Source organism: Neolamprologus multifasciatus, chromosome 17 (assembly GCF_963576455.1).
Source record: "Neolamprologus multifasciatus chromosome 17, fNeoMul1.2, whole genome shotgun sequence".
In the NCBI taxonomy this organism is placed as follows: Eukaryota; Metazoa; Chordata; class Actinopteri; order Cichliformes; family Cichlidae; genus Neolamprologus; species Neolamprologus multifasciatus.
Genome location: NC_140455.1, coordinates 18,925,160 through 18,949,146, shown reverse-complemented (window position 1 = coordinate 18,949,146; position 23,987 = coordinate 18,925,160). Strand labels below are relative to the sequence as shown.

Here is a 23,987-nt window from a genome sequence, read left to right as displayed (position 1 = left end):
TTTGTTTAATAATAATACCTGTTTATCAATGCCCTATAATCTAAATGTAACTATTTATTTATTTGTTTTTAACAAAATGTGCATTTGTAGCTATTATTTTAGTATTAGCTAATTTATTTTTTAATAAGATTTTGTAGCTGTTTTAGCTCTTTTATATGTTTTAGCAGCAGCAAACATTTTTCTTCTGCCTGTTTTGCACAAATTGAAAATTTATATAAAAGGTCAAAATGGAGACAATTTAAAAAAAAAAAAAAAGAAAGAAAGAAACTTTGGGGGAAAAAACACTAGTTTAAAAACTTGACTTTATTTGTCCTGCAATAGTCTTTAGCCTTCTTCTTATTAATATTTTTTGGCAACTGTCTAAAAGTATCTGACTGGAAATTCCACCACCAGCTTAAGTAGGTAATAAACTTTTTTTTATTTTAAACATTTCCTTTGAAAAGTAGGTCACGTTTTGTGCTACATTTGGTGGAAATTTGATGACAGCATGCTTTAGACCATTATTATGCAACAGATTAACAACATCCTTTCTCAGGGTGTGCAAGAGAATATCACCTGCACATCCGTGTTTGCAAACGATATCCCCAAGAGAAGCTTATAAATAAACAAGTAAATCAGAGAGAATAAAAAGGGCCCCCAAGTCTATCCCTGAGGGACTCCATGACACACCAGACCATTAACATTGGCTGTGTCTCTGTATCAGTGAGACACTGCTCCACAATCTAGCTCCAGATCAAGGATATTGTAATCATGCCTTCTCCAGTGGTTGAATAATGACCTTGGGTCATCTGATAGATGCCAACACCCAGTTCCCCTCAGCGCTTACTGAATTCTGGGATGTTATGTTTTCCGTCTTTGACATGAGGGATCAAGTGGCCTGCTCCTTTATCTGGTTTCTTTTATTTTGTTGGCCGTGGGTGTGAGAATGCCTCCAAAACCGATGATGGGATTAAGACTTGCAGCTAACACAAAGGTGCTGAGTGTATCAGTCATCTGTTGACAATTTAACAATTTTTTTCTGTTTTTACCTTCAGCATTTTCCTCTGATAGCTGCTGAGTTTGTTGTGAAATAGAGGAGCTGTGCATCAGATGAGACACTGCAGCAGCCTTGCATAACAATTTTGACTTGTTGCAACATGTTTTTGTTTTTTGCAAAAGACGGCAAAACTGCAAACACAATTGCGTTCGAAGTGAATGACATCTCAGCAGAACTGCTGGGAGTTTTGATACAAATCCAAGGATCCAAACAGGATTTTTATATGCATTTAAAAATAACCAAGGAAGCTGCTCCAGAAGCTGCATTTATTCTAAAAATCTGCATTTGCTGTTTGTCATCATTTAAAAAAAAGCTTTCGTAACTACTCATATCAATTCATATCATATTAAGCAATTTAAAGCACAGAAAAGATGTATTGTGTTCATAAAGGAATGAACCTATATCCCCCCTTTCATGCTGTTCATGCCACACGTCTCAGTGTCGCAGCATAACTTTTCATACACTGATGAATGTAGACGCCATGACATCAACCTCTTTTTTGTGAAGTTCCATGTTTGGAACTTCACAAATTAGAGGTTAAGCAACCAAAAGCCATGAGAGACGGCATGCTCCTACGGTAATGATTTGTCAGTGACAAGGGAGCCCTGCAGGGTGATCTTCGCCAACGGATGTGGTCTTCTGCTGCTGCTTGTCTAATGACCTCTGACATCAGCAAGGCATTTTCTCCCAGGGAACTGCTGCTAGATGTTTTTCCCTTTTTCAGGCCTTACTCTGTAAGCACTACAGATGGTCATGTAGGAAAATCCCAGCAGATCACTGAGACCTGTGCGTATGACACCACCAACCAAGCCACTTTCTTCCTCATGCCAATGCTCAGTTTGAACTCATCTCTACATGCCTAAATGTTTCAAGTCCTGTGCAGCTGCTCCTCATTAAGGACTGTGGTGGTTGTCTGTGAAAAGGTTGTGATTGAGAGAAAATAAAGTTTACCAGTAAGGAGAACTAATGGAGATGTGTGTGTGGAAGTCTAGAATTAAAGGGGTCGCAAAGAAGTGATTGTAAGATGTGATTCCTCACCTGCGTTTCCTGTGTTCTCTCCAAGGTGTTTGGGCAAATGTTTCCCTGGGGGCCCAGACACCATTTAAAGGTTCTGGGAGAGACCGTGGGTTAAGTGAGTGTGGGGAATCTTTTGTGCTTGGGTTTTGGGGGTTTTATAACAATGGGTATGGTGGCCAATTAAAGTGTAAAATATTTAATAATATGAAAATGTGAAATGTATATATATATATATATATATATATATATATATATATATATTGTTGTTGTTGTTGTTTTTTTTTAATTGGATCACTTTTTATTTAAATCTTACCCAGTGACCCAATGAGTAAAAAGGGAAAAATGCTCTAATCTGATCTAGAGGAAAAATTACCCACCATGCAGGTTATTTTTTGCATTGTTTGCTCTGTGCTGTACATTGTTATGAGGGGAATTCAGTAGCTGCTATTCGCTTGTTTGATGTTTTGGTATATCCATTGTGTTTGTACAAAGCAAGCTGCTCGGTATTGTATCCTCTCTGACTGAAGGAAGTGATTTAAATATTTGCTTTTCCTCCCAGGGTGACATCACCTCAATGCTTACAGAGGAACAGACCATTAAAGAAGAGACACTAGGTGTGGAAAAAAAAAAAGTTTTCAGGAATTTTTCTGTTCTTTCCTGGTTTAATGAAAGTGACTAATATAAAATCAGACATTTGGCCTGTAGGAAACAAAGCAACATGACTGATTCATAGGAACCTTTTTCATGCCAACCTCAAAAGAAACTTCATGTTTTTAGCTTTATTAGTAACTAAAAACTTAACTAAAAAAATTAACTAGTAACAAAACATGAAACAAAAAAATAAAATTCTCTGTGTTATTGTAGGTTTTTACCTTAAAATAAAAAGCACAACTTTTGTTTGTGATTTGGCGCTATGTAAATAAAATTGAACTCAATTATATTGAATGCTATGTACAGTTGTGTTCATAAGGAAGTAAAATAAGCTGTCGCTGTGTGTCCCTTCAAAGTGTGTCACTGTCATGACTTTGGTGGAAACCTTTGTCCGACTGACCGGTCTGACCTCATTCCCTCAAAACCCGAGGAAGAATTCATGTCCAGCCAGTTTCACACCAACATGTCTACGTTTTTTCAAAGATTTTAAAGTCCTGGAGTTTTAAGGAAAGTCAAGTAAAAGGAAACAAAATTGAGTCAGTGTATTATCATTTTCATTTGTATTTCTCTCAAAGGTCAAAGGATTACAGTAAAATCAGTAAAACACACGATTATCTCTCTTATTTAAATTTATCTATAAAAACCTCATCCTGACTACATTAAAAAAACACGCTGGGTCATCTCTTCCCCCAGAAGTCCTCCCGTCTCTTCTGAGCGCGCTCCAGAACGGCGGACGCCATGGAGCAGGAGGCTCCAGAGCGCCATGACAGCACAGAGACCCTGTCGTCTGGGTAACAGATGCAAAAAGAAAAAAGTCAAATAATTGTCATTTTAATTAGAAGGAGTTTATCTTAAAAGACATTTGGTTCACCTTCGTCTGAGCCACAGCCTCCGCCCGGACATGGACGCTCCCTGAACCTCAACCCCAGCTCACCTGAGGACATGCACAACAACCAGATTCATTGATCAGTCGCTGGCAAAGACGCACAGACATACACACACACACACACACACACACACACACACACATATACATACATACGCACAATCACACACGCACAGATTGCCTCCTGTGGTAAACTATCTTTCCCTGTGTTCAGGTCTCAATATGAAATCCGAGCTGTTGAGAAAAATGAAATCTGAAAAGAAAATGAGAAGGAAGTGAGGAGCCGAGGGGAAGGCCAGGCCATCCGTCTGTCTGCAGCAGGAGGAGCTGCTTGTATAATCAGGACTAAGGAGTAATTCATAAAAGTGCTCCAGTGTTACACCTGCAGCTCTGCAGAGGAGTATGTCTCTGCCACACTCTCCACATTAAATGTAACACTTTTCATGTTTACTCAAAAACTGCCAAAGCATGTAGTTCTTCCAACTCCTCTTGAGGCTCCAGCAGTCAGTCAACACAGGCTCACATGATAAAAAATCTGTTTACAGCAGAAATAAACATGTTCACAGCCTGATACAAACACTGTTTTATCTCTGTAACTATTGTCTTCTTTCATAACAAATCTACAGGAGCTGAACCTTTATTTAGCTTACCCCAGTTGAATTAAAGGCCTACAGTCTGTATTATTATATTTTTTAAATTATATTATTATTATTAGTATTATTATTATATTGGCCTCTTTGACTGGCATGTATATTGATTGAAAGGTGCTAGCTGTCTGCTAGACTTCACCTCATCTAACTGGAGTCACTGAACTCTACCTTTAGACCATGTTTGTGCTGTTGGAGCTTTTTGTATTATTTTTAATACAATTATCTGACCAATAATATGACTGCTGTATTGTAACTGTGCCAAAAGATCGTCCAAGAACTCTGAGCTCCAGTTTTGATGAGTAAGTCTATGCTAACTAGCCAGCATTAACTAATAGCTTAGCACTCCAACCTGTTGCTCAAACACAGTCACTTGCCGCTACAGAGAACAACGTGGTAGCCAGAATGCTACATTTAAATCTCCAAAGTGGAGACTCCATCTTTAATTTACAGTCTCTAATGATTAACCTTATGTGTAATTTCATGAAGGAAGACCTGTAATCCCTCACCTCCCTGCTCACTTGGCTATTCAGCTTCTAGTCTATTCTTCTTTTTCCCATACTGCCAAACTTAATGGTGACATCATTGGTCTAGTCTAATCATTGTCTCCCTCACATTCTGTGAGCCAATGAGCCTTATGCTTTCAATCTCAGCACTCTTCTATCAGTCTGCCTGTCAGACTCAAAGACTGATTCATGAGACCTACCTCCCCATCTCTTCTTCACCCTGGTCTAACCACCGGAGAGTTTATTACTAAATTCTGTTGTGCAATAAATCAAGTTGAACTCTTCCAAATTATCACTCCTCACTGAACTATGAACAGTTTATGAATCGTATGTATGAAGGTCTGAGGTCCCATCCGCTTGCTGAGGGGATAAGAACATGCCAAGAGGTCTGAAGAAGACGATGATCTCTAATCCTAACACGGTTTTGGAGGCCATTTCCAATCCTTTAACACAACTTGATCCTGATAGGCTGCAGGAATACTAATAGACTGAGTGACCAATCAAAACATAGAGGCAGTTTATATAAAATGACACCTGCTTATTTGGAGCCATCCTGCCTGCTGATGAGCTTGTACTTTAAATCTGTTCTAACTGCTCAGTAACAGAACTGGTGGCTTTCTCCAGGTCTTTCCAAACCACTGCACAGCCCAATCAAGTACCTTAATTCCAGTTCTGATGCTCACCGTTGTGCTGAAAGTCCGGGTGTCTCAGGGTGCCGTGGAAACCATGCAGCGGGGCCGGGACAAGAGGCGGTGGCGCTGCAGCAGGTGAAAGTGTTTGCTTCATCCTGGTTGGTTTAAACGGAGGGCTGGAAGCTGATTTGTGGTCATGGGCTGGGCTATAGGAGACAGTGATATTGTCTGACCACGCTTCATTACGTTTGGCTGGTGTTTCTGACCCTGCTGCCATGGAAACAGCCGACCCACATCTCTGAACACAGAGAGAATCACATCAGTGTCATAAGCCGATATCATTTAAGTTCAGATGATCTATACTTTCATCACTACCTGATGTTTGAGTGGAGAAGAGCCATCAGTGCTCCTCAGTTTCCCAACCAATATAGCGCCTCCTGCAGGACAATCACAGGCATTAATGTATTTATGTCCTGGCAGTAACATCTGCTCATTTACACCAATTTATTTTTGACTCTACCAGCATGGCTTTGCATGATTCACAGATCACAATAATCCTTCTTTATCTTACACAGGGCCTTAGTGCGGCCCCTCAGTTTATTCTCTGTCTGACAAATTCTGTTTTAGCTCCTCTCCCTTTAACACACTCTTCTGATTGGTAAGCCCTTCGTATATAGGCTCTTTGACATCACACAGCCCTAAAAGCAAAAAAGAAACTGTGATAAACTGAGCTTCTGGCTCACACTGACTACTTGACTTCATTACCTGAAACATTGGTCATGTTTAATAATAAAATCCATCAGTAGAACAAAAGATAAATGTCAAAGTAAGTAATGGGAATATGCATAAGTCTTTGGGATAAATGAATGAGAATTACAGCTGACAGATATCCGAGTTTTTTTTCTACGTGTTGGTCTTTCCTAATGGATTCCGATGAACTTCAATCCATTCACAATGTGTAATTTCAGTTTAGTTAATATTCTTCTCCCAGGTCTTGGCAATCGGGAGACAAAACATGACCACTCTGCTTTTCTACAAATGGTAGGGTTAGTGTTGGATTCCTGACGACTTGGACCTCAAACACTTAAAAAGCAAATAAAAAGCTCAGATGGGAGCCAGTGGGTTTAAGATCTGGTATAAAACCTTTTTAACCTGCATGCAGTTGATGCCAGATTAAATGTGATTAGGTCACAGAACTCAAACTCAACTCGAACCAGCTTATTTACTTATTAAATATGAAATTTTATCTATCTAATGTGAGGGAAAGATGTCTGCATACCAGCAGCAGGGGTGGTCAGGTCGTGATGAGTCCTCTGAACCGGCTTCATTTTTATCTCGGGAGTTGGCAGCCTTCCCTCCTCTCTACACACACACACACACACACACACACACACACAGTTCCTGAGAATGAGCAAGGCTGCTTTGATCTGAGTGTCAAACTTTTGAGTCACTGTTTTCTTCAGCAGAAATGGAGCTGAATCGAGGCCCTTCTGTCTCCTCTCAGACGTCACGTCTACCAGCTGCAGCAGACCTCATCTAACCTGTGGGTCTGTCCTGGTCTTTATGATTGATGATGTCATTCCTTGGTGCTGCATTTGATTGGCTGTAGTGTGTTCTCATCTACAGAGAGGTGACAGATTGAAGGGAAAAAAACCAGACGAGTATCCAGGATCTCTGACAGTTTATCCTGGTTTTTTCTTTCATTTGTCACCAGCCTTTATGTAATCAGGCTTATTTCCTTTATTTTGTTGGATAACTCAAACTTCAATCTGACCTTTTAAAATAATTTCTTCTTCTATTTTTTTCTTATTTTTTATCAATAAACTCCTGAGATTATCTGTCAAATCCAGTAGAGACAGTCCCTCCATTACTCCACTATCCTTTCACAGAGAACAGTGAGAGAAAAGAGAGATTGTAAAGAGGAAACTCACTCATCTGTAGTTTCTTCTTCTTCCTGTTTTTCCTCTTCTTCTTCATCTTCTTTTTCTTCTTCCCCCCAGGCTGTACGCCGTTCAGCAGGAGGTCCCGGTACGGCTTGTTTATTTATTTGTGTGTCCTTGCTCATTTGCTGTGTTTCTGAGCCTGCGATGGAGGATCTCTTACTGGAGTGACTGAACAGACAACAGAAATCAGCACAGAGCAGCGTTCAGTTCTTTCTTTTACTTCTAACCAGTTGCATCTCTCACCTGGCCAGGTCCAGGGGCTCCACACAGGAAGTGCTGTAGCTGTTGCGGTCAGGTGAGGAGTCGGGGGGAAAGCGAGGGGAGGCGGGGTCATTAGCTGAGACCGTGGTGTCCGTCGGCTCCCACAGAGCATTGTGTTCGGATACCAGCTGGCTCAGATGGTCTCTGGAAAAGTTGGTCCCCCAGGCACGATGACGATACAACAACGCCTTCTGCCTCAACTCCTTCACCTGGAAACAAATAAATGGATCATCCCACCTTCTAAGGAGGAAGTCTTTATTTCCGGACATTTTTTGCTGGCTGTAATAAGCAGCTCATGGAGGTTAAGACTGTAACTGAATTCCCGTAAGAACTTAGTTGGATAGCTGTTTTAAAGCATTATCTAAATGAACTCCAGATAACTGGCCACAGATGCCAGTCGGTCAGAAACTGTATGAGTATCAGAACTGTAAACACTGTGTGCGCGGTGAGTCTGACACCAGCATTATGAAGTTTGCGGATGACAATACAGTCATTGTGCAGAGATGAGGCAAGACTGGAGGCCAGGTGGAAAATAACCTTTCCCTAATTGCAGATAAGATCAAGGCATGTACAAGTGTGATCTCACCTGGTCTTGCAGCATCCAGGAGCTTCTAAAGAAATCACAGCACAGACTTTGCTGAAGAAATTTGGAATATCGGCCAAAGTCCTTAGCAACGTTTACAGATGTGCAGTCGCTACCTCAGTCACAGTGCAGCTTCAGAACAGGAAGATTTATCTCCTGCAGCTCAGTACATCTCAGGAGCAGCCTTGACGTCACTACAGGACATTTACACCTACAGGATTGTAGGGAGTGTCCATAACATCGCCTACCCAAACTTCTGCCCTTCACTATATGCTACAGTGATCTGAAATCAAGGGCAGACTCCTGAATAAGACAATCAGTACTGCCCCTCTCCTACCCTATCACTGTTGTAACTATTATTATCTGCTATTGCACTTTCTCATTTGTACCGTGTAAACTGCTATGATTATTTCCTCTGTGCTTATGACAATAAAACCTCTACTTCAATCTAGAAGTTTTCAGTAGAAAAATTTACATTATCTAATACTGAAAGCAGAAGATCAGGTGAGGAGCGAGACCAGGAAAATGGTTGTGATTGTTTCACTGGGAGTTCATTCTCCAGGTTGAGGCTGTCGGTGTGGAACTCTTCTGTAACGTCCTGAGAGGTCAGACACTCAGAGGAGGGTGCTCAGAGGAAACGACCAAACTGTGGTGCACTTTTCTTCCCGTGACTTCATCCACTTTCAAAAATCAAAATAAAGATGATATAATCCAGACATGAATGGTAAATGGGCTGGTACTTACATAGTCCACCAGTGTGTGAATGTGAGAGTGAATGAATAGTGGAATTGTAGAGCGCTTTGAGGGTCTCGAAAAGCACTATATAAATGCAATCCATTATTGATATTATTATTATAGTGCCTTTCAACTCCTGCAGCTCAGTACTCAAAGCACTTTCTACCACAGATTATTTTGAGAACCTAACTCCTGCGATAAACTAGAGACCACTGTATTCATATTGAGATCCTCCAGCTTTAAACTGTATTACCCTTCCAGGACCTGAAGCTCAGGAAAGCACTCCACCAACAGCCAAATCCATCTGTTCTCTGATTGGATTGTTAAATTCGTGATTAACAAGACATTGACCAATCAGCTGAAAGGAAGAAAAATTGGGTCAAAATTTGTACTTGCAGGATGAAAGTCTTAGAGTTGCTGCACATAGTATTTTGCTTTGTATCTGTAAGCAGACCTTAACAAAATATTTTTTACAAACAAGTACAAGTACAAAATATTTATGACCACAATTTGAGCCCATATTTCTATGCCACTGAAAAGTAACAAACACCAGAGTGGAGTGGTTTCAACTTAACTTCCACACACATAGGTCACCGCCAACCTATCTAGGGTTAGGGTTCACTTCCACCCATTTCTGCAAGGCTTTGAACACGCATATGGAAACGCTTTAAGCAGAAAACTTTAAGTTGAAATAAATGTTAATATCTAGTTTTTAAAAATGTGCTAATTTAGCATGCAGCTAAAACAAAACTTAACTGTAACACTTGACAGGTTCCTGGTGACCTCGAGGATGTTAACTGGGTAAGAGAGGAAAACGTAAGTAAGACCATGGTTTTCTCTCTCAAAAGACAGACGTAAACTTCAAATTTTAGGGATAAAACAGTCAAATAATATAGAAAGTAATTTTCACAATGACAAAAATGTCAAACCTTTACTGGTAACAGCTTCTAAAGTATCAAAGATTTTCTCTGTTTTATCATCATGAGTTGAATATTTCAGGTTACTGATCTGACTTTTTTATGGGCCAATTAAGATTAATTTGATGAACTTTTAACATTGCTGCCATTGTACATTGTCTTCTTTACTCTGAAGTTTGCATAGGAATGCTATGAAACCCCCTTATGGTCTCAGAGGGGGATTTCTTTTTTCTGGATAATTTCTCTGTTTACTTGAAGTAAAGTTTCCATTGTCTGTGACCACATAAAAAGGCTGAGATACAGCATTGTGTGTTTAGCAGAAAACTGCAGCTGCTTGTGACCACAGCGCGTAGTTAATGTCTCAGCTGTGACTGTCAGGTAGTCTTCACTGACTGTGACGGTGTTTGGTGTTAATATCCTAACTGGAACACATCAGTTAAAGTCTTAGTGGAAGCTTCTGTATCCCTGAACTCCTGTGGTGTAGTGCTGACACACCACAGCTATCAAACAAGAACCACAGCTTTAAACAGCACGGACAGATACTTCTGTGACAGCATACAATCGACCACAAATGATCTTTAAGTCTGAGCAGCCAAAGCCTCGGCAGCTTTATCCTGCCTTCTAAAAAAGGTAATAAGCAAGAAATGCATCATGTCACATCATCAGTCCTTTCTATAGCATCTGCACAGTGGGATAAAGGCAGGGATAAAGCAAAAGGTTTTGAAGACGGATGCAAAAATTATGCCAAAAATATTCCCTGTTAGGAAAGAACTTTCTAATTGTCACTCTAAAGGAGCTCCAACAAAAGCAGCAGCTACAACGATATTTCTCAATACACTTTATACATTTATATTAAGACTGGCTGAAGATAGTTTCAGTCCAGCAGTTACTCACCAGACTGCCTTTAGAGCGTCAGGGTTGCCTGAGGCGGCCTCCTAATGATTTAGCACCTCCTGACTTTTCTTGTTGATGTCAAATACACTGTTATCAAGGTGTTTCCACACAGGACGAGGTTAAAGCAACAAGACTGACCAGGAACCACTGGATCCCAAACAAATTCAACAACGTATAGAAATAACCATTAGTGACACAAATGAATGGCTCCCCAATTAAACTGAAGTGATTGAAGTGATTACCAATGATAGCAAAGCACACACTGACCAATGTGACAGAATGATGAGTTCAACAGAGGACTACTTCCAGAACCAGAGCCTGAAAATTGGAATGAATTTCAGACTCCAAAGCTATGTAACTGCCATCTTCTTTAAAAAACTCTAATCTGGACTTTTTGTTCTTGAGTGTCAAAGTTTGTAGTCTGTGACTTTGATACGACTCAAAGAGTCTTGAACTATTATACCTAAAGCTTGAAAGTGTTACATTCTGAAGAGTTTTTTTCATGTAAAGGATCCTAAGACCATGCCCCTCTGCTGTCTTTGACTACCAACAACATTAGACCCTCAAAAAATTCAGTTTGCAATCTGAGTACAAAGAGGAGCTCAAACTACATAGGGTCATGCCATGCCTGAGTCCCTTTCATTCACTGCTAAACTTTACAGAGGCACATGTTCAGTGTGGTGTCCTCTTTTGTTGGCTCATACTGCATCCACTGATCCTGAGACCCTCCACATCTTTTGATTGAGCCTTTTTAGAGACATGAAATCTGATAAATCTGCACTTCAGCTTCAGCTGATTGTTTCATATGTGCTCTGAGCGGTATAATAGAAACTCAGAAAACTCTGTCACCAGTCCAAACATTTCCAGATCTGTATGTGCTCCAATGAACCCTTCTGTCCTAAAAGCTATACAAAGATGACAAATTTAAATACTTGCACGTTGACTATATTGTGCAGCCTGACAGATTCGACAGTGAATGCTGCAGTCCAATCATGCCCAAGTTACTTGGAACGCAGCAACATGATGAGGCAACAAGAGCATAATCGGAATAGAGTGGATCAAAAGACAACACAAATTCGTAGAAAGTGTGTTGGTTGGTGCACGTGATTGGCACATTAGCAAATTAATGAGTGAGCAGGAGGGAAGTGCTGAACAACGAGTTTCCTGCAGATTTATGGGAAATGATTTAAAGGTTTGCGCAACCAAATGTGCATTTGCTCAAAAGTTCTTCCGCCTTTCTCAGATCATGCTGGGATCAAAACAAGTTAACAATGAAGCTGCTAATAAAGATGCTGATCTGCTCTGATTGTGTAATGTGTCACAGTAGATTCTTGTAAAAAGTCACCCAACCCTGACCCCAGCCCAACCCTGGATAACCCTGACCCTATTCTGAAACCTCAGTATGTTTCCAGTCTGAACCTAACCGAGCAACCCAGCAGCAGTAAGCCTGACGCTGCACCTCTCTCTGACAACTGTCGCCCTGATGAATTCACAGCTTGTGACGCCAGCCGACAACTTCCCTGCACACACTGGAAGTTTTCGAAGGCCACCGCAGGCTTGGAAAGCTTAACCAGATGGTTACACCTCCCACAGATTCACTGATCTTATTTTCACTGAGCAGCTGTTTCTGTGTGAAAGAATCTGCATCAAAAATATACTCCTGAATGCTACTTCACAAAGTTTCCTGTGAAGAGTGGAGGTCTGGTTTTAGGAGGGCGGAAATTCACAATCAAACCACATTAAAAGACTTTTGTAAATGCTTGCTGTTTACAGCCAGTTATGCAATACATACGTTAAAGAAAGGGACAGAAATATGTGCCCGACGATGTAAGATCTGTGTACATTTTGACCTTGAAGCACCTCTGTAGTCGTGCGTGGGTTATTTCCATTTATAAATGGAACTGGTCTGACCCACTTTAGATCAAACTAGGCTGCATGCTGCCCACGAGCAAAGATCAGTCTGACGCCCCTGGAATCAAATATAAAGTCAATTTCGGTTGTTTTGGTCTTTTTAAGTGTCAGACAAACTTCTGACTGACAACTAGTTAGCCAGCAAGTGTGCAGAAAAGATGGTGATGGTGAAAACGCTTTATCACTGGACTCCACACCCATCCTTCAAACAGTTAGGCCTTTGTGCGGCGTGTTTTTATAGATACTTGCCTGCAGAAAGGCCTTTCCTCCAGAAACCCACTTGCGCTGTGTAAGCTGAATGCTGATTGGTTGAGGAGTAGGAAAAGCCAAAATAGCTACCGCAAGGTTGAAGAGGAACAGGAGAAGCTCGAATGAAACGTCAAAGATTTAAAAAGACGGCATGAGACGCAGAGACAGCGGTTGCAGTGGACACGTTCAGTTTCACTTCAGATCTTTAAAGAACTTCACTCTTCTCTGTAGCTGATGGACCAACAACACCCAGAGCTGGAGTGGCCCAAAAGCCAGCTGCACCACAGACTCTGGGCACTGCCTCCATCAGGCGGCAGATGCTCTCTGCGGGTGAAGAAGGAGCTCACTATAAGAGCAGCAAAGCAGCAGCATGGATGGAGCTGCAGGAACAGCTTCAGGAAACATTCAGTTGAAACAGGAGAGTTTAAAGTGTTTCATGTTGCTGTGACAACGCTTTCCATCCATCTGGTAGGAGCATACCTGTGTGTGTGTGTGTATGTGTGTGTGTGTGTGTGTGTGTGTGTGTGTGTGTGTGTGTGTGTATATGACTAAGTCTGACATGTTTCCCTGAAATGAAGCTCTGTGGTTTTACTGCTGACACTAGCACTCTGGTTTTCTATCAGCAACATACAAACACACACACACACACGCACACACACACACACACAGAAACACAAAACAGGAAAACACACACTCTGTTCAGGCAGCATTGAGGGTGATCAGTGATCAATGCTGATGACTGGGGCTTACAGTTAAACATGGTTAAATACTGTTTGAAACACTGAATGTTGAACACGTTATTTTAAATCCTCCAGTGTGTTTGTCCGCTGCTGGATGGTGGAAAATGTCAAATTCAGAGTGAGGGGAAGCTGTGTAACAGTGCCAACATAGTGCAGAACAAGCACCCGATCTGACCCTGACTCAGGAAGTCAGTTAACAGGTTGTGTGAAAGATAAGGAGACAGAGGTGAATGGGAACGGTTTCAGGCATCTCCAGACACTTTCAGGCCTGTCACATGAGCTCTCCTCAGTGCAGAGAACAAGGCACCGTTGGAGGCCCGACAAGCTTTGGTGTTCTCTGTGAAGGAAGGTTGAGCTGCACTGTGAGCAGAGGGCCCACTGTTAGAGGATGGGCACTGTGATTGGGTCATTTTGTAGGATTTATTTCAGTAAATTTGTGGTTTTGTCAGTTTTGGTCCTCCGTAAGAAACAAACTTTGAAACTCTCTCTTCTGTGCTCTGCTATGACCTCTGGTCAGTGTCTGATAGCGTCTCCACCTGCATAACTACACATAAATGAATATGTGTGAAACAGGCTGAGCACTGTGAACGGCTTCGCCGGATCCTGACCTGTTGGGCAGCACTGTCCATGGCTCCGCCTCCCTCTGGGATCCTGCAGAGGGGAGAACGAAAGCTCGACTCATACTCTGTTAACATCCTGCCAGACACACACAAACGATTTAATGAATGAGTTCATGAGCACAAAAAAACACAGCAACACACACACACACACACACACACACACCTGTATCCTCTCCGCACTTGGCGCGGAGGAGGGGGCATGTCTCTCTGAAGAGCATCCCGCTGGAGGCGGGGCTTCTTCTGTGACTCCTCCTTCCTCCTCCTGGTGGTCTGTAGGTTGAAACAGAACAGATGTGTGTGCAGCTCATCAGCAGCTGTGGCTGTTTGCTTAAAGAGGTGTTACACTTAAACCTACACAATCACTGATTAATAGCTTTAAAGATGAGTAATGGTATGAATGCCTCTGGGAACAAAAGCTTTAAAAAATATGAAAATAGAGTACACAGTCAAAATGCTCTGCTTGGTCCCTTCCTCGACTCAACCTCTGCTTTCTGCTTATTCACAGTGACTTTCTTAGTCTGACATACATCCATTACAAAGTGCCATTATACTCAAATCTTAAAAAAATCACATTTACAGGTCTTTGTGCTTGAGTCACACGCAGAAATCATGAAATTTCACAGAGCCGACCTCACTGAATGCATTCAGGGTTGTTTTAACTGACCTGGAGTCTGCTCTGCATGACCATTCCTGCTCATGTTTGGCCCGAGACTTCCTGGAAACTGACACTCACAGGTCTCATTTCTCCCGCTTCTGTTCTGAAAGCAGAGCTTTTAACTGTGACACACTGGTAATGGAGTCTTATCTGCCTATCTGACACTCTTCTTCACCTCGCCAGCAACTCTGTCTGTCATACTCCTCACTTCCTCCTCATCTCTTCTCTCTCTCCTAGTCTCCTGCACAAAACCAATAAAATCTAACCCAGTCAGCCCTGGAGGCTAATGCTTGGTGGGACACAAAGAAGAATCGTCTCGCCTGCAGAACAGCAAATGAATGTGGGGCAAAGTCTTCCTACTGCAGAATTACATATAAACTCAAAGATATAAGACAGAAAAAAAAGACATGAAATGGTTTGGTTTCCAAAAACACTCGAGGGTCCAAACACACCATTAACCAAAGTATAAAGTGCAGAAATCAGCATCAGGATGCCTCGAGCTGAGCCTCTACCTTTCACACTGCCTGTGCCAAGCGGAGGATTAGGTTGTTGACCTTCAGGCAGAGGACCATCAGGTTGGTGTGTGACCTTCAAAATGCTATGTGATTTTTCAGGGCAGAGGTCACTACACTAAGTAGGTCTTCACATCTGCACACATCTGTACCTTGTATGTTTGGAAGAGCGGGACTCTCTGATCCTCCAGGTGTTTCCGAAGCCGGGGGCCAGCAGGTGGCGCCAGACCCTGGAAGCTGCACTGATACTCTGTTTTCATGGAGACAGGGTTTATCTTGAAGGGCGGGACAGACCTGCTGCTGGAGTGCAGCACCTGGAGAGCAGAAGTGATAATCAATCAATGAAAAGATCAACTGGATCCACAGGTGTGATAATCTAGTTTCCACCTTTCACTCTGCTCCCCTGAATCTGTGTTTAAAGCTCAGTGCTGACCCCTGCTGTGCACAGCAGTACACAGCGTGCTATCAAACCACTTATTAAACCCAGAAACTCTGAGTAAGCAGTGGAATATTCATCAAAGGGTAAAATCTGTAACAACCACATATGATTACCACAGTAAAAAACTATACAAAACAGTTGATTTACATAGTATCAGCACTTTGTGGCATTCATGTGCGACTGATCTGATCAGAAAATGTTACAGAAATGAATGTTTCTGACTTCATTTCATTTCATTTCCGGTTGTGAAATAAAGAACTTTACGAATACAAATTCATTTCATTTCTTTGATGTGAATATTTTACTTTTATGAATGCTTCCATTTATTTACAGTCCCACTCATCCATTTATTTAGATACTGTTTCAAATGACTCACTAAAACTGTACGTTTATCATTAAATGCACCACAATGAAACAAGCATAATTCCTAATATTATCTATTAACTTTTTTACTCTTTTTCTTTAATTTTTGTATTTATTTTATTTCTGTGTTTTATTTACAGTTGTACACAGATGAAAAACTTTTGCAACTTTTAAAAATAAGATACTTTCATAAACGACTAATAAAAACAAGACAAAAAAATGCAGCATGAAACTGATCTACAAAATGACTCTGATTGGCTGAGACTTTTATGAAACTCACTGTCTTTGAAATTATGATCTCGAGCTAATTTACTGGAAATATATTTACAGTTTTTATTTTTCTTGCACTCTGCGGTTTTTATTGATCGGAGTGTGCTGGACACAAGGCTCCTCAGGGTAACGTCCATGTCACACCTGAGGAGCACCGCATGTTTGGTTTCTGAGCCGTTGGTGGACCTGCTCTGCAGCAGCACACCTGGATCTGTGGGAGCTCAAACATAGGTGTGCATCTGGTCTCACCTGCTCTGCAGTCAGTATGGGCGAAACAGCAGCGGCTGTTGGCTTCTTCCATCCAAATTGTCTGTGATACTCTGAGTGCTTCCCTCCTGACCTTTGACCTCCTGATCTCAGCCCCACCTTTTGTCTCAGCGCATAATCGATCTACAGGACAAGTACATGACATGCTGTTGAATAGTCTTCAAAGAAACAATCAGGATTTGTCCGTTTTTGCGGACTTCACCTCAGCCCCTGATGGCGCTGGCTGCCCGTTAGCTGCTGCTGTCACAGAGTGGCTGGGCTGTGGTTGGCTGTCAGGCTGCAGGGGACGGGGCTTCACTGAGGAGAAAAAGAACATGAAACTGCGTGTTGAACATTCAGAACATTAAAGGTCTGTCGGTCATCTGGAGCCGGTTTAGTTTCTCTTTGCTTTATGATATTTGAATCAGTCATCACGTAGCTGCTGCTCCATGCATTTACTCACCAGGTTTTCCATCAGCTGCCGGTTCCTCAGCAGGTCGTGGTCCAGCTGGAGTTTCCGGCTCTGTGGGGGATCCGGGATTTGCTCTGGGGGGTGTTGGTGGATTGGGCTCTGGGGAGGGCATCCTCCTGTGGGCTGAGTGGCTCCCAAAACCTGGCAGTTTGAGAATCATCAAAATTTCCGGCTCGTTCTTTCACTGATAAGACAAACACGATCAAATGGATTTTGGAGCGGAAGGTCGCCGGTTTCGATCCCCGGGCTCTCTGTCCTGGTCGTTGTGTCCTTGGGCAAAACACTTTACCCTACCGTGCCTACTGGTGTTGGCCAGAGGGGCCGATGGCGCGATATGGCAGCCTCGCTTCTGTCAGTCTGCCCCACGGCAGCTGTGGCTACAACCGTAGCTTGCCTCCACCAGTGTGTGAATGCGAGAGTGAATGAATAGTGGCATTGTAAAGCGCTTTGGATGCCTTGAAAAGCGCTATATAAATCCAATTATCCATTATTATTATTATAAATGAAACATACTGGAGAGTCTGACCTTTTAGTTAAAGCTGTTTTAGCAAAATGAACTAAACTTCAGGCTTAATCTGTAGTCAGAGAACAGTGTGAACGACTTCTGCTTTCCTCCTGCTGTTCAAATTGGCCTCTTTGTGGAGGCTGTTAGAAAGAGCAATGAAGGTAAACAGGACTTTGTGACTGAATGCAGTCATCCAGTGTGACGCTCACATTAAAGACACTTGTGCCACAGCTGGATGTCAAAGCTGGATCTGCAGCCTTTCTACTTCATATACGCCTTCATTATGCAGCAGCAGCATGGGGTTCCTACCAGCAGAGGGCGCTGCTCTGTGAGCCAGAGAGTGCTGCTGCTCATCACCTGGAGGATGGAGCAGAGAGGTGGAGGACTGAGCTGGGCCCAGAGGCCTCCTCAGGCGCTGAAGACCCGGCTCCCTGCTGACACCTGACAGACGAACATCTTATGTGTTCAACCACTTCATGTCAGAGCTCAGGTGCAGCTTGTGTTTGTTTTATTGTGGTGGTTTCCTGTTTCTTACCCATCTGGTCGGAGCGAAGACCGGCCAACGGCATGCAGCGCTGAGGAGATGCATTTCTGGAGCGGGAAACACCAAAGCTCTTCTGATACTCAGTCTGACTCTACAACAAAGACACAGATATGCAAAAAGCTCACAGGATGGAAACAGGTAACGAGGTATGATTGAAAAAACTGCTGATCAATTAATCACCAATAGATTCATTATTTTTTAATATAAATATTGGAACTTGTTGCTGTGCAGGTAGATTTAAGGTCATTACATCCACCGGTTAGTTTCAAAATAAAACTCTTCAATTTATACAAGTTTAGCGCCAGTTCTTCACGTCTTTATCTGAAAAATCATCTTTCAAAATAAAAGCAGTAATATGGTGCACTCTTAAGCGAAACAGCTTCAGGTCGACGTGTTTTCGGTGTTGCAGTGAGGTGTATGTTGTGTTGAATGATTTGGATGATCTGACTTTATCGGATTAAATCCAGATTAATCCCTCCTCTGCTATCACGTGCAAAGTGAGGGTCAGGATAACTCACTGTGCAGCATCTGCTGCTAATGCTAATACCTGTTGCGTTGTTTACCTTGAATCGGACGGTCATGGCGCGCTTGCTGCTCTCCAGACACCGCGAGAAGTCACCCCTCTGTCATCACGCGACAGGTTAACTCGTTAACTAGTCGGTTAATGTGCTATAACTAGCTAACTAGCCTGACCAACATGCTGCTAACGACCGGCTCCGCTTCTCTCTTCGGACTAAATCACGGAAACAAGCTACCCCGGTTGCCATGGCAGCTAAGTGTCGTGCGCAGGCGCGTCCACAGCGGGGCGGCGTAGGACGGTGCGTCACTGGACCGACATATTGCTCCGGGGTAGCTTATGAAGGCAGAGGTCCAAACAGGGTAAAACCACCATTAATAAAGCACTTGGATGTGTTACAAATGCTACAGCTCGGTCTTCGAAACCGGAAGTTTACTTAAATAAAAAATGTTTTTAACTTATTATATAATTATGTATAATAATATATTGCCTAATATTTATTTTACAATCCTGCAGCTTGTAAACATCAAATTAAAATAACGTAATTATTTCAACACGTGTACTGACCTGTTGTCAAGTTGTGAGAGCTGCAGATGAATCACGTGGCTTATAAGTCGTCAAAAGGGCTAAACAGAAAACTGGACAGCTGCAGCTCAGATATGAAGGTCTAATAAATGGGTAACAGATTCAACAGACAAATAGAATTCTCATGAATTTCCTGGTTACATTATTTTAATTATTCCGTATACGTAAACCAAGATTTAAGTCAGTTTAGTCGGATTAAAATGACTATTATTTATTGTGATATTTTAACATATTCATAACAGTGAAATGTCCCACAGGAGGTACTCACCTGTGAAAAATCATACCGTGGTGTTTAGTTTTCTCCTACTGGAAAAGTCGAAATGCAGCATAGACATCTGGTATTTTACAGAAACCGACACGTTAAATCCAGCTGAAGCAAGTGCTGAAGAGACAAAACCGGCAGTTCCTCCAACGCCCACCAGAGGCTCCCATTTAAAACCATCCACTTTACAGCCTGGTTAAAAAAACATGCTGCCTCTATTAACATTTTTCCTTTTAACAACAGCTTTTCAGAGAATTATGTTTTACAGTGATTTATGTTCACTTCAGGCTCCAAAAGTGAACAAGATGGTAATGTTTAGGCTTCATAATGCAGGAACAGTTGACAGCATTGACATCACTAATGATTCAGGTCATAATCTATTAAAGCATATATTATTTCATTCATTAATCTTCAAACAGAGATTCTGATCTCAGTACCACCAGATCTGATGGTTCTCCACGCTGAAGATGTTACGGATCAGTCGGTCTTCTGTGGGTGACGGTAATGTGGGGTTTACACAAACCACTTGTTCACCACTTTGGTGGTGATGTGATAGAAGTATTAGATCTTATGAATTCTATGACACTAAGCTTCTAGTTCCCACAGCTGCCACCTTCCAATACCCATGTTTCACACTGATGCACACTACCCAACCTCAGGCCATGACATATATGCACTTGATGCAGATCCCCAACATCTGCCTCCACATCCGCACACAATGTGGCTCAGGTGGTAGAGCAGGTCATCTACCAGTTGGAAGATTGGCAAATGGTTCCTGATGCTGAACTCAAGAGTTTCCCCTGGTGCATCCATCAGAGTGTGAGTGTGTGTGACTGGTTGAATATGTCCAGTATAGGAAGTGCTCTCTGAGTATTTAATGTCCATCTTGGTGGCTTCTTGGTTGTCATATCTGGCAGCTTCATCTCATCCTGTTTGTGCAAAGCGAAGGTGTAGGCCAAAGTCCAGGTCGCTGAGGCCTTTCTAAACAGGTTCAGGGCGACAAAGAAGAGGAGCAGAGATAGGACACAGCCTTGTCTGTGATGCTGAAGAAGTCCCAGTGACCATTTCTTGGTTTTGCAGCTCAATCGTCGGCACGGATCTTTGAAGATGGTAACTAGAGCTCGAGTGATTTGCGCCGTTTGATTTCTACGAGTGGCTGAAATTCAGAATGACTCCACATCACAGGTTGCTGTTACAAAATTGCACCACTTTTATTCATTTAAGGCTTTTTAGTTTTTAACTTTACATTTGGCTTCACTGCCCCCTCCCCTCCCCCTGCCTCCTGCCGCCACTGTGGGTTTCCGTACTGGGAAGAAACCAGTTCAGACCATTTCAGCACCAGTGTTTAATCTCCCAGCAGCTTACTGGGTGTTTTTTTTTCCTTTATTTTTTCAAAGCTGATACATCACTGGTTGAACTGGTTTCTTTTACATTTCACTGGTCATCATGCCATACAGAGAAAAAGAAGCAGAATTATATCAGTACTGAGAAAAAAAAATAAAAATAATTTCTTCGTATTGTGAACTGCTCATTCCAGTTTGCATTCGGCTGTGGCTGCCATGGTCACTTCAACCTCACATCAGACTGAAGACTGGAAAGCAGAGTGAAGTATGTAAATGTGCCTCACATGGTCTGTGACACACTGTAATGCAGCTGTAAGAGTGAACTTTAATGCTTAAACACATGAAATGTAGTCAGATTTTGTTTTTTGTCACATTTACATGTTCATATCTGCTTACAGCTGCCGTACAGCAATACCACTTCTATTAAATGTTTACATGCTGCTCTTAAATGCCAAATACGGGCACTTAAAGTGAAGTGTTACCATCTGCACCTATTTACTGTAGCTGTCAAGGCCTCAGTGCGCTTTAAATGAAGTGTGTAAAGACTTTAACACACGTCTGTTTCTGTCCAAACACTCAGACCTGGCTTCGCGTCTTCAAAGCAACAATTGCAGCTACTTTTCAGTCTGCAGCATCGTTGCAGATGTGTGAAAATAAGGCCTAGCTCCCTTTATCGTGTTTTCACACAGCTGCTTCTGTTGATTCTCACGATTAAGAGATCTAAAGAACTTTTTTCCAAAACATCAGACTTGTTTCTTCTTCTTCTTAAACCACACTGACGCCTTCAGAAGTCACAGGAAATGACGAATGGCACCATAGCCTCTGGGCGAAGGCCTGAAAGGTCAGAGTGCAGCCACGGCTGGCCAGCGAAATGACTAAAAGTTGTTTCTGAGGATGAAACTCCCGCTTTAAAGCCAGAACCCTTAACAAACTCACTTTGAAGCAGTTCTAAACAGATAAAAGGACATTTCAAGCATTTATCACCTCATTTCCCCTCTTAATGAATTACTCATAACCATAATCAGCTATAATCACATAAATGAATACATAATATGAAGCGTCTCTATTGATACATGAAGAAATACTTTCCAACACTGAGAATACACTGCAATGCTCAATGTATATGTGAATAAACAGTTAAAATAAACATAATCACACCATTATATGTAACTAAATATGCTTGCTAATCATCATTAATCATCAGTCATTAACTGCTAATACACCAGTTATGGATACTGTGTAGGAGAAGTGATAAAATATACTTAAAAATGGCCTCATATTGTTTTAAACTGTCATGAAAGTGGCTTATAAACATTATCAAGAGTACGATGGGGTGTATTTTTTATAATCCGTGTTTGTTTTTAGCTATAAAAGGTGCTCTGCGCTGCCCCTTGTGGCGTACACAGAAACACCTATTATACCTGCAGCTTTCAGAAATAACAGCAGTGGGTGTTTTCTGCTTTACGACCAACAGAGGCAGTAATGAGCCCCTCCTCTGTTGATATTACAAGAATAAAGCTGGAATCATCATAACGTGCTTGCAGGAAACAGTTGGCGATCGGCCTGCCACAGCCACAAACGGCCCTCCGGCCCGGAAGCTTCTGCTCGTGTCATGCAAACTGTTGCAGCAGCACCTCCTGGAGGTCAGACCTGGTACTGGCAGAAACATCAACATGCTACATGACTGAAGACACTGGAGGAGACCCAGAATACTGACAGCAGTACCCCGCTGATAGTACAACACTGTGCACAGCAGCACTCACAGAGGTCACGGGTCCAGCAAGCGTTTCCCGTGAGATGACCACGCCCACAAACACATATTCAAAGGATTTCTGTGGGTTTAACCCCCTCAGGCTGGACTGCAGCCATGCTACTATTAAACTGAAACACTGAGACTTTAAGTTTGTTCTTCAACTGATAAGAAAACACCTCCATCTATCGATGCTAACAATTTAACATTTAAGTATTACTCAGCACGGGGCACGCTAAAGTGTTAGCACGACGTACCAAGAATACAAGAAATTCCGCCTTCTCCTGGTTGTATTTGGGAATCCATCCATCAGAAGCTTAAAGGGGACCGATTATGCTATGTTAGTTTTTTGTTTATTCTTGAAATCTTGACTCTCATAAGCTTTACTTTGTTTCTCATAGTTCTGACCTTATTTCCAAAATCTTGACTTTTTTTTAAATTAAAATCTTATTTCAGTTTTATTCTCAAACTCTTGACTTTATTGTTGAAATACCTACATCATTCTGCAACTTTATTCTGACAATATAAACACATTTTTTTCCTAATATGGTCCTGGTACTCCTTTCTAAACTTTAATGCCAGATATTTATTTTAAACATGGCCATAGTTTTAAATAATGGGATGAAAACGTGTGAAAGCTGTACTTGTACACACAAAGCTCAGGCTTCAGTTTGTTTTTGGTGCTGCCCCTCTGCAGGCTCCCATCAGTGGACCGATTAGAAGAAGGCGGGCTTTCAGGGATGGGGACGCCCTTAAAGCAACGGGTTAAAATGGCTCATTTTAAGCAGGGCCGGGAAAGGACAGTAAGGGCATTAATTTACTTTTAAATCAGGTAAAACTGCTCTAGTGGAAATAATATAGAGCTGAAAATGAGCTTGACAGGCCCCCTTTAATATCTTATCAGTTAAAGTGACTAAAGGACCAATAATTCAGTGTTTCAACCCCGCAGGTCAAAAAACGATCATTACAGAAAGTGGCCTGCTTCACTGTTGTTACGTAGCTCACATACACTCACAAACACACACACACACACACACACAGAGTTAAGGTACTGGACCAGTGTGAGTCTGCTGTCAAAAAGGCAACATGTCCGCCCTGAGCAGCAGATCAGGAGTCAGCTCGCCATGCTGCTATGGCAACAAGCCACCTAACATCTTCCCGTTACATCTGTATTCTTCCTGACTCCGCCCAGTTTGTTAACTTTAGGCTAATTTTAATTACGGCACTGCTATCAGCACAGTAAGCTAACCTCTTGACCTGCTGCTACACCCCCCAACCCTGCCTCAACCCCACCCC

General features: G+C 42.1%; 1 protein-coding gene across 8 annotated transcripts; it reads right to left on the bottom strand.

Annotated features, from left to right (window-relative positions):
* Positions 1–2,896: 2,896 nt before the first annotated feature.
* saxo6 (stabilizer of axonemal microtubules 6) lies at positions 2,897–23,980 on the bottom strand. Of its 8 annotated transcripts, XM_085137882.1 has the most exons (17): positions 19,605–23,980; positions 19,319–19,418; positions 18,226–18,325; positions 18,000–18,131; positions 17,177–17,326; positions 16,937–17,031; positions 16,717–16,857; positions 15,548–15,709; positions 14,392–14,498; positions 14,217–14,304; positions 7,562–7,788; positions 7,307–7,486; positions 6,655–6,737; positions 5,751–5,812; positions 5,427–5,673; positions 3,576–3,638; positions 2,897–3,491 (listed from the first exon to the last, which is right to left on the bottom strand). In XM_085137882.1, exons 3-17 carry the CDS (start codon positions 18,257–18,259, stop codon positions 3,382–3,384), a joined length of 1,881 nt encoding a protein of 626 aa, XP_084994008.1. In that variant the 5' UTR covers positions 18,260–18,325; positions 19,319–19,418; positions 19,605–23,980; the 3' UTR covers positions 2,897–3,381. The 8 variants fall into 8 exon arrangements, with proteins under 8 accessions (XP_084994008.1, XP_084994007.1, XP_084994005.1 ...); XM_085137881.1 differs by having other exon boundaries at positions 19,319–23,980; XM_085137879.1 differs by lacking the exons at positions 19,319–19,418; positions 19,605–23,980 and adding an exon at positions 18,798–19,157.
* Between the last annotated feature and the right edge of the window lie 7 nt (positions 23,981–23,987).

Excerpts from the sequence above, each read along its gene's own strand:
- saxo6 (XM_085137879.1), bottom strand. Across the intron at positions 17,032-17,176 it reads GGCAGCTGATGGAAAACCTG|TGAAGCCCCGTCCCCTGCAG; the intron begins GTGAGTAAATGC and ends TTTTCTCCTCAG. Across the intron at positions 3,639-5,426 it reads CCCGGACTTTCAGCACAACG|GTGAGCTGGGGTTGAGGTTC; the intron begins GTGAGCATCAGA and ends GCATGTCCTCAG.